At 35.6% G+C, this 19,018-nt stretch overlaps 1 protein-coding gene across 18 annotated transcripts in view; it reads left to right on the forward strand.

Moving 5' to 3' along the window:
• Window positions 1–19,018, forward strand: part of LOC121418790 (kinesin light chain) — a 78,294-nt gene that overhangs the window by 26,044 nt on the left and 33,232 nt on the right. For all 18 annotated transcript variants that reach the window (XM_041612906.1, XM_041612913.1, XM_041612910.1 and 15 more), the window contains exons 4-9: window positions 3,377–3,446; window positions 4,643–4,877; window positions 5,342–5,429; window positions 8,407–8,508; window positions 11,084–11,167; window positions 18,207–18,449. In XM_041612906.1, the coding sequence (XP_041468840.1) occupies window positions 3,377–3,446; window positions 4,643–4,877; window positions 5,342–5,429; window positions 8,407–8,508; window positions 11,084–11,167; window positions 18,207–18,449 (822 nt within the window). The remainder of the gene's footprint in view (window positions 1–3,376; window positions 3,447–4,642; window positions 4,878–5,341; window positions 5,430–8,406; window positions 8,509–11,083; window positions 11,168–18,206; window positions 18,450–19,018) is intronic.

Genomic DNA, 19,018 nt, shown 5'->3' on the forward strand with positions numbered 1-19,018 from the left:
TAATACATTCTTCATTCAAATCCTAAAAAAAAACTTGTTTCAAAAGATACAAGATTGGTTAGTTGAAATGAGTTTTTAAGTCTCGGGAGTGAGCACTGAATAATTTGAACTTAGTGGTAATGTTTCATTAAGTTAAAGCGTGATTGCTTTTCAAAACTGTGTTTCTTTGTGAAAGCTGAAAACTTAAGTCAATATGAATAGTCCCTGATTCAATGATAGTATTGCAAATCAGTCTGAACAATTCTCAGGGTTTCTATTTGCCCAAGAGCTTAACATTGTGAGAAAAAAGAACAAAAAGACTCAGACTTGTATTACAAAAGTGGTATTCACAATAACCTGTATCTGTTAGTGTTTGTATTTGTGACTGTGATGTCATGTTCAAATATTTTCTTCAAACTCTGAAAATATCTTTACATGGGTGTATTTTTTCAAATTCAAATTCAATTTGAAAAATTACATGTCTGAATTCATGTATAATTACATTCAATAATAGAAATAAAAATTATTTTTTTTATAAAAAACACAATGAGAGAAAATAGTTGGAGACCATGTATAATACTTCAATAAAAATATGTGAGTATGTGCGGAAATAGGGGGGGGGGGGTTCACCCGAAAGCATAGCTTGTATTATGTACTCCCCTCAACTAAAAAAAGACATCATAGCTGGTAAATGCCTACAAAAAATAACTGATAGCAATGAACAAGAACAAATAAAACAGGACAAAGGCAATAATAAACACATAGCAGGACAAAAACAAAAAACAGGACACAAGAAAACTGCTGGATAAATGAAATGTTTGACGAAGATGGCGAAAGAAACATAGATAACTGCAAAACAGCCAAGTTATGGCCAAAAAGACTAAGCATTAAGCTCCAAACTGAGATTGAGACAATAGAATGCGCAGAATTACCTGTAGTTTTGAAGACCTCTGTAAGTTTAAGTAAAAATTGTCATTTTTCAGAATGTATGAAAGGGTTGTTTTTATTGTTTACCATTAAAGAGAGTTTATACAAAACCTAGAACCATCTGGCTGATTAAAGGGAATCATTTCAAATCCATGTCCTAAATAATATAAGTACTGGTTGTTTTCAATTTCTGTAAAAATACAAGTGTAACAATAATTTTTTTTTTAATTATTACTTCATTTGCATCAAGCACACATTTCATTTGTGTAGTGTTACATGTTTATTTAATAATAGGATAGGTTTTAAAGTGAGGCAAAAAACAGTCATTTGTCAACAATTCTGAATTTCTCAATTTAGATTCTCATGTTAACAAATACATTAGGTTGTAGTAATCATGCAGGGTATATTAAAACTTCTACATCAAGAATGTGTCGACAGCAGAGGCTCTCAAATTTCAATGTACATGTAGGAAAAAAAATGATGAATTTTTATGCAGAGCATGTTGCTATCTCCATTATAACATGTCAGGGATAAAGAAAATGGTATGAAATTGAAATTCTGGGAAATAATTGGATTCTCTATTCATGTAATTATTGCAAGGATCAGTATCGGCCTTGCATGAGGAATTGGAATAGTGCATAATATGGATTTGGATTAAGCTGGAGGGAGAGGGGAAGATGGGATTTAAATGTCAACCCGTGGATGCTTCAAGAAAAAAAAATATGTGGAAATGTCATGGACCAATACCATTCAGGACATGAAAGATTGCGAAATGGCATCGGAGGAAGTTTATCCTTTAGACTATTGTTGCGACATTGATGGGGAAAGTGAAGTGAACAGGACAGCAGTGATTCACTTAACCCATACAAATGCCATTAGCTCCCCCCCCATTTCTTTTTCCTGGCCAAAGAAAAAAAATAAGGGAAAATTATTTTCAAGTACTCACAGTGTATGTGGATTTATGGAGAAGAAAATTACTCTGTTTTTCTTGCTTACCTCATTTATCATAATTTACAAGGTTCTGTGTTATGCTTTGGTCTAGATTGTAGCTTTGATGTTGGGTATGCTGTGTTGCAAGCCTGATATCATGAATTCATCAGAGAATTCTGATTGTGTTCAAGGCTTTAGAGTGAATTGAATCTGGACAGAGATCTCTCTGATTAATTATGTTATCATACCCAGGGACATGTTCTGTAACATACAACATATTTTATTCCTACCATTTTGTTTTCCTTTATATTTTTTAAAATAATAAACAAAATTCAGATTTATGCTAAAAAATGTAATGTTTTCAATTGGTGATTATCACTATTAATGATTTGATTTTCATGAATTCGGAATATTACCTTCAATTTAATTTAATGAATCTTGTAAAAGCCAGCTTGTAAGAAATTACAACTTTTAAGTCTTTGATTAAGAAGTAAATTAGAATGGAGGAAGTATTGAACCTTGAAACCTTTCTCTGTAAGCATTCTGTCTCTTGGATAATATCTAAATTTTCTAGTCGATCACGTACAAACGTTGATCTTATGCGAGATATTTATCCTGCCCTCCAAGTTCTGACAAAATCTATGTTTGCATGGGTTTGGCATTACACTTGTACACACGTTTACACTTTCACTCACTAACTTCATTCTCATGGTACCCTCAATTACTGCAGCTATCTTACTGCATGATATACTGGACATCTAAGATTAGTATCCACTTTACTTGAGATGATCATATCAATTCTTTATTCACAATGTAAAGGCAATGGAAAGGTGAAACAAATACAGCCCCCCCAAAAAATGATGACTAGTATCTTATGAATAAAAGTGACTCTAAGTGCTCCATACATCGCTCCATACAATTCATCTGAAAGTACATTTCCCCATGATCCTGTCATACATAACATTAGCAATTGACTGATCATAGAATTTACATACTTACTTACTTATGGATTCTTCTGAATGCAGTCCAAGGACTTCATTTCAAAGGTTCCATGCCATTTGATCCTGGTACATATGACAAAAAAAAAATTTGCACATTACATCAGACATGAAATGTGACATAAAATATAATCCTAAATCATATTGATTATCTATCTTTTCTGAGCCAGGGCATATTACAGCTCTTTCACTGCAGTGTTCATCTTCAATGACTCAAGAGTCATTGAGGCAGAATAAATGGTCACTGCATAGAGCATGTTCTGCCATCATATTGAAATTTATTCATCTTAGGTTTAAAATGAATTGATAAGTCTTGAAGGGACATGCTACTGAATAAATCTCAGGAAATTTTAAGAAATGAAACTATCACCACGAGGACGTACTTGAATTTAATATCCATTGTATCAGGTATTTCATGCATATTCTCATCCCATGTGCTTGTAAATGTTACCAGATAGCTTGTGAATTATTTGTGTATGTTTATCTACATTATTGATGTCTGTAGAATTATAATCATATTCTATGTTGTATAATTGATGCAGGCGGAGGACACATCGTCAGATCCCTTAGATCTAGGTTTCCCAGAAGATGATGATGGCTCTCAAGCAGATGGTAAGATCTTGATGCTATACTAACTGACTGTCTCATTAAGGATTGTCTCTTGAGTTGCCTTCCCTACATGCTCTTTCTCTCTCTCTGTCTCTTACCCTCCTTTCTTATTGATGTTGATGTTAGAGTTAGTGTCCCTAGTTCTTGGTTTGCTAGAAGGTTGTGCAAATGCATTCCACTGTCATTATCGTGGGAGTGCCTCTGAATGTAGTCTTGGAGATGATTAGTGCTCCATATGATATTCCCTGTGGTGACCTCTCTACCGTCACTAGTTTGTTCCCGCCTGTACAAAAGACAGTAGGCGGTTTCAAACCTCCTTCATAAGAATCCCTGTTAAATTATGAGAACTTTTTTAGGCTAAAAAATATCCATTAATTATTTCTGCATTCACAACGCCCTGAAACATACCCTTCGGGATAAGTTCCTGAAGTTACGAGCATGCGCAGTATAGTCTGATAAGCAAGTGAGGCGCAAGATTCAAAACCACTAGCTCATCAGCCACCCAAGGCGCCCACACCCAACTACACTGGGCCATGCTGGGCTTAAAGGTTCCCCAATATATCAGCTTGTGAATTATTTCAAATTTATATTTTTGTGACATATGCTGTGACCAAACCATATGAAATTAGACACACAAATCGAATAATCTTGGTCATGTGAACAGATTACCATTGTAATGAAAACACATCAGGTGTATGAGAAGGAGCACTCATCAATCAACTTGTCATATAGTGTGTGCCATCTTTCAAGAGAAATGGATGTCATCTGGAAAACCATGAATATTGAATGGGCAAGAGGGACGGCCCACCTTGATTTTGTTGTAATGGCTTCCATAAAGAAAGCAGTTCATGGATGTATTACTTGTGTTTTCTTGTTGAAATCTGTTAAGTCTTTTTAAGGTTTGTTTATGTTAATTATCAATGGAAGTACTTTTGGACTTTGTTTATGAAATGCAATCCGGATTGTAGCTTAAAGTATCATTTCTTAATAGTAATTTATGCAGATGAACGGTGTTCACTATGGTAGATCTTGTGTGATGATTTGTAATCAAAAGATAAACTGGAAAACCATAACTTATTCATTCATAAGGTATCTTGAACACATACATATGGACAACATATTGCTTATATCAATGCTTATTCCATGCATAGTTGCCTCATTTTAATTCTATATTCCTATTATACCTCCTCTATTTATAGAGAGTTACCCCCAGCCACAATCAGGCAGTGGTTCAGTATCAGCAGCAGCAGGGGGATATGAGATCCCTGCCCGCCTACGTACATTACACAACCTAGTTATACAATATGCCTCACAGAGTCGATATGAGGTAGCTGTACCACTCTGTAAACAGGCTTTAGAAGATCTCGAGAAAACATCAGGTCATGATCATCCAGATGTAGCCACTATGCTTAACATTCTTGCCCTCGTCTACAGGTCAGTATAGCAGGTCATTGGTCAATATTGGGGTAATCTTTTTTACCCCTGTATTTTATGGAGTCATATTTTTTTCTATTCCATTCACTCATTCATTCACTCATTCATTCATCCATCCTCCCATTGTCCAATCCATCATCCATTCATCCGCCCATCCATCCATCCATCTGTTCACCCACCTATTGATCTCTTCATCCATTCGTCCATCTACATGTACCTTTCCATCATCCATCCATCCACCAACCTATCGATCTATCTATCCATCCGTCCATCCATCCATCTGTCCATCTACCTTTTCATCCATTCTCCATCCATCCATCCACTCATCTATCCACCAACCTATCAATTGAAAAATATCTATTCATCCATTCATCTACCCACACACCCACCTATTGATTCCTGCTGTGATTGTACGTGTGAAAATTATGTTTAAAGAAGTAATCATATTGTTTTTTCTTGTTCAGGGATCAAAACAAATACAAGGAGGCTGGTAACCTGTTGCATGATGCTCTTGCTATCAGGGAAAAAACACTAGGACCAGATCATCCTGCTGTAAGTATTACCACAGGAGCAAGCCATAGGAATTAGAAAAAAAGGGGGAAAATTCAGAAGCAGGAAATCAGAAAATCATAGCTCTGTTGGTTTTATTCTAGAAAATCTGAAATAATCATTTATTTTTATCAAATTACTCTTTAAGTGGCACTCAGATCAGCATTGTTTTTCAGCAATTCAATGCATCTTTTACGAAATCTTAACATAACATTTGGCTGATGATTCATATGTATTATAATATTTCTTTTCTCGATAGTCTTGGAAAAAGTGGGTTTTGAAACTGTTTATTCCATTGTTGTAAAGACCCCCATCCCCCACAAGATATTGTTTGGTGATTTATGTATGAATAGTTTTTGATCACCTTGCAAAGAGATATATTTAACCATGATGTCATAATACATGAACATAAATTTAAGAAGAGGGCATGGGGAATGCTAGGATCAGATCACCATTCTGTCCATATTGCATGTATATCAAAATTTTGATCTTTGATGTCATAGTACACTTTAGCAAATATTTGCAATTCTAAAATGCAATTTATTCCAAACGTTTGTTGGAGACCAGTGTCCACTTTTAGTAGATTTGGTGACATAGTAAACATCACAACCTCTAATCTCATATATTAATCCTATATGAATATGATGATTAAGTGGTATTACATGATTTATGATGGGACAGTGATATGAATGTTTGCCATGATAGAATCATTTTACATCAGTTGCTTATGTTGCTGGTATACTAGTACTGTTAACACATTAGATATTTGATTGTGTAACTTTGATAAATATCCCCTGATTTTGTATATTGTCCTAATGAAATTTCTTGTAAATTTGTCCAAGCTAGTGTAAAATGTGAAGTATAATGACAGTTTTACTGAATGTCTGTCATGGTGTTGTGTGATAAAGAACACATGTGTAAAATGGGGAATAAGTGTTTTCTGAGGATATCTTACCAAATGTGATAACAATCATCACTGATCTTGATATGTGTGGGAGATGGACCTTTCAGCCTCCTTTCATCCATATGCTCGAAAGGTTGAACTCATAAAGATGTCCAATGTACAAATAGCTTTTAGAATTTTCATGTGGCACATGGGCTGTACATATTGACATCTACTCAAATTATATGTCCTCAGTTGGCCATTTTTCAATTGATTTATTGAATTATGTTGAATGATCAATATCTGAATGTGAGAAAGCCTATTAATTTTGATTATGGACAGGGATTATACATGTAATAAAGCTGATAAGTGAAATGTCCCTCCCCCTTAATAATAATGATTAAAATGCATACATCTTATCTGCTGTTATTTGTCCCTTTAAAGATTTCCAAATATTCACAGGCTTAGCAACTGACACATCAAGAGATTGTCCATTCTGTGTCAGTCGATCAAATATCAGCTGTATTATTAAAGATTATAATAAAAATATAAAAGATTTTTATTATCAAATTCCTTTCATCACTATTGGTTCATTGTTCTTAGAAGATACTCTGTAAGTTTTCTCACTTTCACTGTGAATGCTAGAAATTTAGAAAACATGATATATCAGTGATGCATTCAGGTTTAGACTTGAGAATATCAGCATCATGGCTCCAGCTGGTATGTGGATATTGGGGTTTGAATTTAAATGTTTATGTATGTGAGATTGATGTTTTGTTTACATCTATATGGTGGTTTGTCATAGCAAAAGAGTGGTTATATTTCACTGATTCATGAGTTGCCATTCTCATTGGACTACTATAGACCTGTCTATATTAATTTATGTGTAGTAGTAGGAGGTAGTTAAAGTTTTAAAACGTTGGAACCTTTCATATGATCCACCATCTTTAAACAGATGGTGAAGATGAATTTAGATCCAAAGCCAATTTGATATTATGCTCTAGTTAGGATCAGTTGATCTTCAACAAAATTTTATGTTTTTTTCAATTTAAAGTTGAAACTGTTTCACACATGGAAATGTAATAACAAACTCTTAGAGCAGTTTGTAATGGTGAGAAAGTAACAATCACCATATTATATTGCAATATTAGTGTGTTTGGATTTCAAAAAGAAATATATATATATATTTTTTTGTTAGAATTTTGGTTTGGAATGTCACAAAGAACAGATGTCTATCGTACTTGATATCTCTAATCAAATACGAAACGTAATTTACAATGTAGGAATAGCTACCAGACCTTCATTTTTGAGGAGCGCGATCGCGCCGGCTCTCTTATCGTGCTCCTAAAAAAAGTAAGGAGAACAAAAAATCGCGCTCCTAAAAAAAAAATTAAATTTGGTAAATATTGTAGTCCCATATGTAGATTTTCATGGCAACACCATGGAAGTCTACATGTGGGACTACAATATTTACCGAGAGTAAGTTCAAATCAGTCGGGGAAAAAGGTGAAAATTCTTCATTTCTGACAGTTTTCAACTAAAGCAAAACAATTTCAAGGAATTATGGGAAAATAGATGGCCATTTCATGGATTTAAAGATGTAAAATGTGAAATTTTAGCAACAAATTTTTTTTAATTTTCATTTTTTAGCAGGAGCGCGATATTTTCTAAATGTATTGACCAGGCCTAGTTTCACTACAGATGAATTAATAGCTACACAGCTATTCAATATACGATGTTAAGGAAAATCTACAATTTATCATACATGTATTGCATTAAGTTGATTTGAGCTCCTCTAGGAGAGCGATTCTGAGGAGCTCAATTGAGCTCCTTCAATTGAGCTCCTCAAAAAAATGAGAGCAATTTTTTGAGCTCCACAAAATTATAAACGTGAAGGACTGAGCTACCATTTCACCCATTGGACTTTATATCTCTTCTATGTATTGATCATATTGTGATTACTGTTGTAATATCTACTTGTCAAGTTGTATTTGTTGTTGTGTTTTGTTATACCAAGTATGGCAGCCAGATTGAGCAATGTTGTATGAGACCCAATTGTAACAAGACTTGTTTGTTGCTTGTTTTGTGTTTCCACAGGTTGCAGCTACATTGAATAATTTAGCAGTGTTGTATGGTAAGAGAGGTAAATACAAAGAAGCAGAACCTTTATGTAAGAGAGCCCTGGAGATCAGGGAAAAGGTGAGATTATTCTTACATTTTTTTTAAATTTCATCTCATTCTTTTTTTTAATTTCACTATCATCAGTTTGAAATGTTACCATACATGTAGCAGAAAGTAAATTACAACACTGGGCTACACTTGAAGCATTGGTATTATTATTTCTATTATTGTCATTTCATTAAAGTCTCATTGTCATAATGCCACTAATGGTCTCATGACCCTATCTCACAAACCTCATACTAAATAGAGAATAGATATTCAAATAACCTGCTATAAAGTCTGTTTGAGACTCTTTATTACTTAACACACTAGACTGTACTTCTGTACATAACATGTTTTATCATTTGAGAATATGTAATATTCATAACTTTTATATTCAATTGATCTGTTGTTTAATTAATTTCTAATTTCTAACAATTCCCTATGAATCTGAAAATAGAATAATTCGATTGATTAGATTACATAGTAATAATTATTGTTGTTGTAATTGTTCAGCTTTCTTAATCTGAATGAGTACATTTGCATCTGAATATAAATGTATCTATGGTATAGTAAGCTTGTCTACAATATGTTTCAGTGCATTACCCAAAAGTGACTGAATTGATATTTAAAGATACATCTAGATTTAACACACCCCTTTCATATAAATGTGTGTATACCAGTCTACATGCATATGTACAGCACACTCTGCTAACTAATCTTGTCTTGATTATTTAATACCTCCCCTTTCCATTATAAATAATGATGTGTTTTCATTTTGTTGCCAATAGAAATGTCATTGTCAGCAGTATGTTGCTTTTATCATATAATTAAATTTGCATGGCTGTACAAATGCCCTGTTTATTACACTGTAACCTTGAGTGTACTTAGTGTATGTACTGTAGGGGTAACTGTGAAAGTATAGAGAGTGAATGTACTAATTTCCTATAGTTAATTCTAGGTATCATTATGATGATAATGGATATAGGAATTGGTACATCAACTTGGGGGAAAGGGGGGGGGGGGGACTGCTGCTCCAATTTGCTCCAATTTGTTGAAAAATTCACAATTAAGATAGCATTCATCTCCACTTAATGCACATGGGTGAAAAGTAGCTTATTTTCTTTCTCTCTTAATTCTGTTTTCTTTATTTTTTAACTATGTGTTTTTTCTTTTGTTTCATTTGTGCTTTTAAAAAAGAAAAATTGTGGGCGGGGGATAAATCAATTTCTGAATTATTTGTGATACCATTGCGATTTTGGTTGCAGAAAAGTAAAAGTGTTATACATATTGGTTTAGGTTTGAATGTACACGTATAAAGATTTTTTCTTCAATCTTATCTCGCCACTTGATGTGAATTATTTGAATATCGTGATATATATAATGCTTTAATATGCCTTTTTTGTCATTGCTTTTTAGTGATCTAGTCTTCATTAAATTTGACCCTTACGTCACTTCACATATTGCATCCCTTTACAATAGCTTTCAATCTGTTCATATAAACAAAAATGATAAAGAATATGTTTGAGGAGAATACACTTATATATATATATATAAACAGTGAACTTGAGTTAAGGTGTTCAATTCTATTTTTGGTTATGCCTATTTGGATCCATGGTTAGGTCTACCTGCGAGAGGAATATTAATTGACTGATGTATTGTACATTTCCATTAGTGTATGTACCATGTGAGTGGACGCAAACATGAATAGTCTTGACGTCACATTTGCACATGTATTATAGTCATGGTCACCGGATCTCACTACCGGCAGGTCGTGTGGTTGACTCAGAATATAACACAACTTTCACAACTGGCAGCCATTTTGATTAGGATGACTCAGACTGTGCTGAATTAATTACAACCAGTAATACGATGACAACATAGCAACATGGTGTCACACCTCACAGAAACATTAACAAGTTTTCAGAATTCACCTGCATAGATTTAGTGCTGTATCCTCTCATCAGTTTTTTTTTATAGTTTTTTGCAATGATATTAAAATCATGTACTGGGCCCAGTTATACAAAATTTGTGAGCAAATGCAAATGTTAAACAATGATTCTGATTTTGTTATAGTAGATACATGTTTTTGTAACAATAATCTTGATTGGCTAGTTCTATTGTGAGATAGATCAAAAACTTTGTGTTTACTTACTTATTTTTCTACATGTAGTTCATTGATTTCTTCCCAATATTAAAGGGGAGTGAACTCCGTGTGGTCTCTTATTGACTGTGTGTTATAAATACATAGTCTTAAAATATATATTTTCAGATATCTAATAATACTAAAGAGAATAAATTGATCTATAATCGTATTTGTATGTAGAGAAACCAAAATGTTTTGAGAGGAAAAGTAAATTTTTTGCTACTTGGTAACATAATCATTGCAGCATAAATGTATTGAGTAGTTAATTAGCATGTTATTAGCATGTTATCATTAAAGTGGGTCTTTACTACTAGACTACACTTCGATTATGGATCAGGAAACTGGCCAGGTATGAGTTATTGAGGACTCAAGATGGCGCTGTTGGTTCATATCTGCTTTAATGTCATAATTTATTTCATCCAATGTGCACAATTTGACAATATTTTTAATTTCTGTTTCATTATACAGGTTCTTGGGAAAGATCATCCTGATGTAGCTAAGCAACTAAATAATCTAGCTCTGCTCTGCCAAAATCAAGGAAAATATGAAGAGGTATGAGTTCTAGGTTCTTTCTGAATTCAAGAATTTTCTTTGAAGCTATCCTGGCTTACAGTCTTTCATAGAGATGTGATTGGTTAAATTCTAACTCAAACTGAGATAGATCTAAATTGCTATCTCTTTCTAATTGCACAATTTGAGATCAAGGTCAATTTAAGTTTGATTTTAATCTATTGCAACTCTTTGTCAGATGGGACACTGGGTATGCTGGGGGGAGGCACACAACTATATTGCTGTATACACGTGCAATAAAAAAAAACTTGTGTGAAGGTGAACTTTTTGGCTGATCATGGAGTGTCATGATTTAGGGTAAGCCTGAGTCATATCGATTATTTTGAAAACCGGTGTTCGACAGCTCTAATTCGATCGAACATCGATGCATCGAATATTGAAGGCGGGGAAAATTTAGTCTTTTGTTTTTGCGTCGATGCGATGCGCTTTGCATATATGCACTACGCACTGACGGTATGCGCTGGCGTTGGCCGGGTGAGCGTTGCACAAGCAGATGACAGCAAAGTTCGTTTGTATTTTCCAAGATCACAAAAACACAAAAAAAGGCCGGGGACCAAAGCAGAATTCTTCCCAAAATATCTTCAACAATGATATTTGCAGATGACAACATATAAGTTTAAAATGAAACAATAATAAAGACATGAATCACGCAGAGTCGATCCGAATGATTTTCGGTCAACTAGCATTCGCAGTCCATTCACCAGCCCCGTCCGCATCTCCGTACACTCACTCTCCCGAAACCATGACGAAAATCTCGCGTTTGAGAGCTGTATACCCCATTTTTCCTTATCATCATATCTCTTCTCCCAGTAATACAAATCCTATTGCCCTCAAGCATGAAATTTAAGTATAGAAACACCTGTTTCTTGACCTCGGTCCGAAGATAATTCACCCCAGCATCTACGGTCACAGCAGGGGGCCACACACGATGGATTGCAATGTGTGTAGTTCCGGCGAGCGCATGGAGTTCCATGTATACACGCGTTGATAGAAAGTTTTTTCTTCCTTTCTTTCTTTCTTTCTTTCTTTCTTTCTTCTTTCTTTCTTTCTTTCCTTCCTTCCTTCCTTCTTTCTTTCTTTCTTTCTTTCTTTCTTTCTTTCTCTCTCTCTCTCTCTCTTCCTTCCTTCCTTCCTTCCTTTCTTTCTTTCTTTCTTTCTCTCTCTCTCTTCCTTTCTTTCTTTCTTTCTTTCTTTCTTCCTTCCTTTCTTTCTTTCCTTCTTTCTCTCTGTCTGGCTGTCTAATTTTTTCTTTCTAGACTTATTTTTCTTCATCCACCCCCTTTCTACACCTCTAAAGAATGTGCATTTGCCAATCATATCTGTAGTGAGGCCTATAAATGTCCTTTTCTCAAAGTTGAGGTGTAGGCCTATACATAGAACATTAAAATACAAAGACCAGCATTATGAATCATGTTTGGATAGCATTTCAATGTTCTATTCATATCTATTCAGAACGTTTTCTAATTCACATGCGTTATTAGCAGGTGATCTTCTTTATCTCCCATTATTCTTATTTTGTAGGCCTATAGCCTGTGTATACGGTAAACCTCCCTCTGAAATACCTTTCTTGGTTTCATGTTTTCTTTCAGATTTGTTTCCACCCAGGCGCGCCGGAACACTTTCATTTTTTTTTTTGGGGGGGGGGGCAAAATCCCGAAGGGGGCACAATATTTTTGAAAGCGTGACATACGGAAGCGATCGAGCGGGAGAGGGTGTGGTTGAGGGTGTAAAAATTGAGTGTAAAAGTTGCGTTTCTAAGAGCATTCAAAAATAAATTTCTTGAGAATTAAACAGTCTTGGAGTTCTTTTTGCTCCTGTTTCCTCCCTTCTGACCCAGACTGGTGTTTCTTCATGATCAGGGTCGCAGTTCCAGCAAATTACGAGCCTTATTGCAAACTCTATTGCTTCAAACCAATGTAATATAGGCCTTTTAAAGACTTTAAGATGACAAACATGACCGTATGCATCCGGGGTCCGCCGATCGAGAGGGCAAAATTCACAAAATTCACCCAAAGTGTGCACGAAATCTTTCAATTTTATTCTAGAAAATGCAAAAGCTCCCCCATCACCATGGGCGGAAATCCCAGGGGGACAGGGGGGACGCGTCCCCCTACCATTTTGGAAAGGGGGTACATAATATCAAATGTCCCCCTACTATTTGTGCTCTTTTATTATGGAAAAAATACATAATTTAAAATCGAAATTATACACATGTATCCTCGAATTTCGAAATAGAAATAAACAGATAGTTTTTGTTAAGAACTTGGTTAGGAAAAGAAAAGGCATACCGGCCCAACTATTCTCCAACTCTCATCTAGCCCTATATACCAGCCAAAGAGTGATGACATTGATGACATCGATGGCCATTGTCAATTTCATAACTAATAAAAATGATGAAAAAAGAAAATCGCCTCTGAATTTAGTGCATAGACGGTTAGACGAGAATGTTCCATACCCAGTAAAATCATACCTTTGTTAATCCAATTCACTTTCCCTTTATTCCAAATTTACTTGGAATATACTGAGAATATTTTCATTGTTTGCGTACTCGGTATAAAGAATAATTTTCATGAGTTATGATTAATCCTTCACAATGAACTTTAACTATGCTTTATCCCCAAAATTTGTTTTTAAACACTCTATTAACGAGACTTATACTCCATTTTTACACAAAATTCCTGCCGTGGGAGGGGTCATCATAGGTAGATCAAGGGGCGAAGCGGCGGAAGGTGAGGCGAAAAATAAGAAGATAGGACCGGGAAGAAAGTTGCACACCTTATTCAAATCGTCTCCAGGGCCCTGTGTATAGGAATCCCATTCTTTTATTAGAGACTGATATTCGCTTCCAAGAAAAAAATGGACCCGGCTTCGGATCATCCATGGGCCACACACAACTGAACGGCTGCCATAACTGTATCAAGGGCTGGCAGAGTCTGCTGACGAGCGAGCCTACACCAACATGACCAAAGGCTCTCAGTGCAGAATAATGAGATCTGTCCTCAGGCTGAGGTCAAGCGAGGTCGCACGCGACAGAGATCAACTGACTTCACTAGCCGAGACCCCTATAACGACTACGAGAGACTGTTCTCGTCCTTATGTAAGGACAAGGTCAGTACGTGTTTCCTAGTTTGACCTCGGCGGCTGACTGGCACAAGAACATCACAAGTGAAAAGAGGCTCGTTATATACATGTAGGGCAGTTGACAACAGCCGTTTTGATACCAATGTAATGATTTGTATAGTTGTAACGACTGTTTTCGACTTTGCACCGTGGGGGAAAGTAACTGTGACATTACCATCAGCCTAACTATCCTCCCCCTCTTTACTTTTAGCTCTCCATTGGCGTTTACCCCTCCCCCCTTCTAGCTCTTTTTCTCTTTTCTCCCCCTTTCTCTCCTCGGGGCTGCGGTCGTTTTGACCACCTTGATCTGCCTATTATTATCTTTGCCTTCCCGACCTTATCTATAGTTTGGTACATGACGGAAGCATTGATTTTACGCTCCTTGGATTCACAATTTAGTTGAAAAAACCTCACATTTTTAATCACACGGTATTTCCCTTTCCTCTCTCTGTTCTGTTTTCTTTCCTTTCAATATTTCCGTATTTCTCTTTGAATTTTCCCTTCTCCCTATCCTTCGTACACATGCTCTGCTGGGGCCGGCTCGGAGACCTGCCTCTCCAGTCTGACTCTGAAGAAACTCTTGAAGTTGAACTTCGTCTTCGATTACTGAAACGATCTTTCCAACACTCCATCTTCCCAACTCATCAATCGCCTGAACTCGCTCTCCAACGATGAACATTTTGACTTACAAAAAAATTAGCACAACATATCTAAGTTAGACATTTAATCATGGAGCTAACAGAGATAGCTCTATGTTAGACATTTAATGGTGGAAACTAAAAGTATAAACGACCCAAAACAAACGGTGGAATGGATGCAGCGCACATGGGCAGTTTACCAGAGAACCACGTATGGTGCAATAATACGTTTGCGATTAAAAAAATAGTTACAGGCATAGTTTGTATTTAAATTATGAATAAGACTTCGGGGTAAAAAAAATAATGATTTCATATTTTTGTGCATATCAGCAGCATGATTATTATACTTTGTATGTTGGTATGCCATTACTTCTATTTTTCGAACGTTAAGACTGTATCATTGCGCGAGTGAACCCATTTTCTTGCTGGACGGACAGAAACTATGCATGCATCGCGGTCCTTGCATGCGAAGCATACCGTAATTTTTATTCGCTTACTTTCCTTATTTCAAGGTCGATTTTCTTCGTTCGAAATTGAAAATGGACTAGTATTGGATGTCTGAATGTAATATGCCTTTGAAAACGTGATTAATATCGAATACAATAATTTCATTCCGAAGATCCTTCTACAGGCAGACAAGTCTTACGTAATAGCACAGCTGTTGTTTATCATTTCGTCCTTGGCTCAACGCTCATTTAGCTGGCCCGTGGTGGTGAAATCGAGACAAGGGGATTACCTGGCCAAGATGGGTTTATCGGGGTTGGAAAAGTTGTTTGAGATATCACAAACGCAAATCGGGGTATAAAACCGCAGTTTGCAGTCCGAAGTGAGGTCGAGAATCAAACGGGAAATTTTCGTAATGACGACAGGCGTGCTTGACGTCAGCGCCAGCAAACGAGTGCAATCAATGGAGAGCGCTGTAACTTGCCTGAGATTGTGTAGTTGGATCCAAAATGAGCTCCAAATAAATTTATGGGAATAAATACGTAATTTTCTCTGGATGGTCATTTGAATTGCTATTCAATGCTGATATAACGATTGTGAGGAAAGTTTGTGGAATATGAGTTATGACGATGTTCGAGAATTAATCCTGATAATGACAATCCATTTTTTTAGACGCAATTGAGCATGCGATCAAAATAAATACGAATGTTTCGAATCGAGCCCTAAATTCATCTAAATTATTACGATTTAACAAGATTTTATGGTCATACTAAGAATATTGACGATGTCAGCAAAGTATGTTATGTTCATATGGAAGAATTAATACTGGCCCGATTATTTCTATTGTTATTCCATCTCTGGACGTCTCCTCCAAGCTCCGAGAAAATAAGCACAATGCGCATGCGTGTTCGATGACGTATGACATATTTTCCCATTCATGAAATCAGAGCCCAAAGTTGGGCACAAACTAGCTTCAAATTGATGGGTAAAAAAATCAAACGCAATTTTCTCTGTTTTTGTCATGTAAAATGTTATTATATGGTGATATTACGAACTTGAACAGAGTTTTTGCATGTAGACAATGTTCGAGAATCAATCCTGATGTGATGATTATTTTTTTTAGACAAGTGCACTAGCTCGAAGTCAAGTCGATCGTCGTGAGATGTCCGCCATTGAAAATTGAAACGAAATACAAACGTTTCACATCAAGCTCTAAATTCATATTAATGATTATCATATGCAAATTATTGTTAAATATTACGATTAAATAATGTTCTATGGTCATGATATTAATATTGTTCATGAAAGCAAGATTTATTTTACGTTGATCGCGTCAATTTCCGGCCATTTTCTGGTTTGATTAAAGAACAGTACTGCGCATGCACGATCGACGGCCATGACTTTCATTCATGAATTCATCGTGCATAAATTATCTCGGCACGAGCAGACGAGTAAGACTCGAACTATGATCGAAATAAACTTCAAATTAATGGTGAATAGCATCATAATTACTCAATCGGTTTCATTTTGGGGGCAATAGAAATCAAGTAAGTAGTAGTAAAGTTGGACATTACTGATATTTTGATGATTGATTGTGTAAACCAAACGAATTGGCCGGCCGACGTTTTTTTTTTTTTTTTTTTCGATGCACCGATTTTGCAAAATCTGCACCGGTGTTCGATGACATCGATCGAACACCGATTTTAAAATCGATTCGACTCAGGCTTAATTTAGGGTGTCAAAAAGTTGAAAATCTGGCAAAAGGGTATGATTGTTGAGTAATACAAATACACATAAACTTGTTTTCCAGACTTAATCTAAGGTAGACCTTGCTTAAAGTTAATTGTTTTAAGGTGTTTATTTCATTTCTATAATTTTTAGAGTTTTAATTGAGAGAAATTGTTTAATTAAACATTGTTTTGGGGTATGTTTTAGGGGGTTGTACTTGTATAAAGGTATGTTTTAGGGTTTACACTTGTTTAGGAGGCAAAATTGTAAAAAAATAAAAGCACACAAAAATACTTGGAATAGAGTATGAATTTGACCAATGGATAAAACTGGTTTAGGGTGGGTTTGTAAAACCTGTGGTCATGCGTGTGTACAGTAATATAGTCGAGTGCCTCCCAACTCATAATGTATGCTCATAGGCTACAAAAGGGGTGAATAACTGTCAGCTAATATAAATTTTATGAAGTATTAGCTCATGAAATTAAACTCATAAATTGATTCAAGCTGAAATGGCATTTCCCAGTTTGTTTGTATGTTTGAATCTTTACTGTACACCGTTACTTTCTGTACTGAGAGCCTTTCTTGAAATATCTTTCTGGATTTACTACTATCCCACCTTGGTGTGACATGGGCATCTATCAAATACTGATAATGGAGGAATAAATAATGACTCATGTATCAATCAGGGCAGAAACAGCATTGGTCAGTTGGACAGGGATGGGGGCAGTGGTGTAATAAAAATTCTGCCTATCAGAAGAAAAAATAAGAGGTCAAAGGTCATCAAAGAAGCAATTCCCCCCCCCCCTCCTAAAAAAAGTGAATAAAAGGTATAAGGTAACCAACAAAAAAATGGATAAGGAAAAAAGGGGAATTGCTTAATGTTCATGTTGAGTGATGCCTAGGGCAAGGCCTGGAAATCATTGAAAAGAAAATCTTGGTTGTAATGATATCTTATGCAAAGATGAACTGTATTATCTAGATTACTGATTGATAAAAGTTTCATTTCATTCCAAAAGTTAATTTCTAATATGACATTAATGTTTTTTTCTCCCCATTGATCCCCTTGACACCTTACTTTCTTCGTTCGTCAGGTTGAGTGGTACTACCAGAGAGCTTTAGAAATCTATGAGAAGAAACTTGGTCCTGACGATCCTAATGTAGCCAAGACCAAGAACAACCTCGCAGCAGCCTACCTCAAACAGGGCAAGTACAAGGCTGCGGAGACCCTCTACAAGCAGGTCCTAACTAGGGCCCACGAGAGAGAGTTTGGTATAAGCGCCGACGACAAGGACAACAAGCCTATCTGGATGCAGGCCGAGGAGAGGGAAGAAAAGGTGAAGAAACGAAAACCCAAGCCAGCCAAATCATGAAATATATATATATATATATAATAACCCTATCCTTCCCTTGTACGCATACTTTAACAAGCTCGCCAAATCATCATGCATATTTGATCCTACCCCTCCTCCCTTACGCCTTCTATGTATAGCTTTATATACTCTCTTGTGGTCATGTCTTGTCTCTGTATAACAGCATGAAATTATGTGTACAATTTTCAGTGATTGTATTCCTATTCTTTTATGTACTACAAGCATGGTGATTGGATAAATGTTCTACTAATTTTTTGTATTCGAAAATGGAAATGCAAGTAATTCATATTTGTAGTCAGTCTTTCATAAAATTGATTTATCTTTATATCTCACAATTTATAAACTATTTAACAGAATATTTTTCTGAGGATTGTTGGTCTTTGATGAAAAATAGATAAGGTCGATTTGTGAGAAATCATACCATTTGAATTATTAAAGAAAATAAGTGAAACTTAGAATATTCCATGACACAAATCCAAAGGAACATATATATATTTTTTTAATCTACCAAAGTGCTTGTAAATATTTATGCT

This window comes from Lytechinus variegatus, chromosome 7 (assembly GCF_018143015.1).
Source record: "Lytechinus variegatus isolate NC3 chromosome 7, Lvar_3.0, whole genome shotgun sequence".
In the NCBI taxonomy this organism is placed as follows: Eukaryota; Metazoa; Echinodermata; class Echinoidea; order Temnopleuroida; family Toxopneustidae; genus Lytechinus; species Lytechinus variegatus.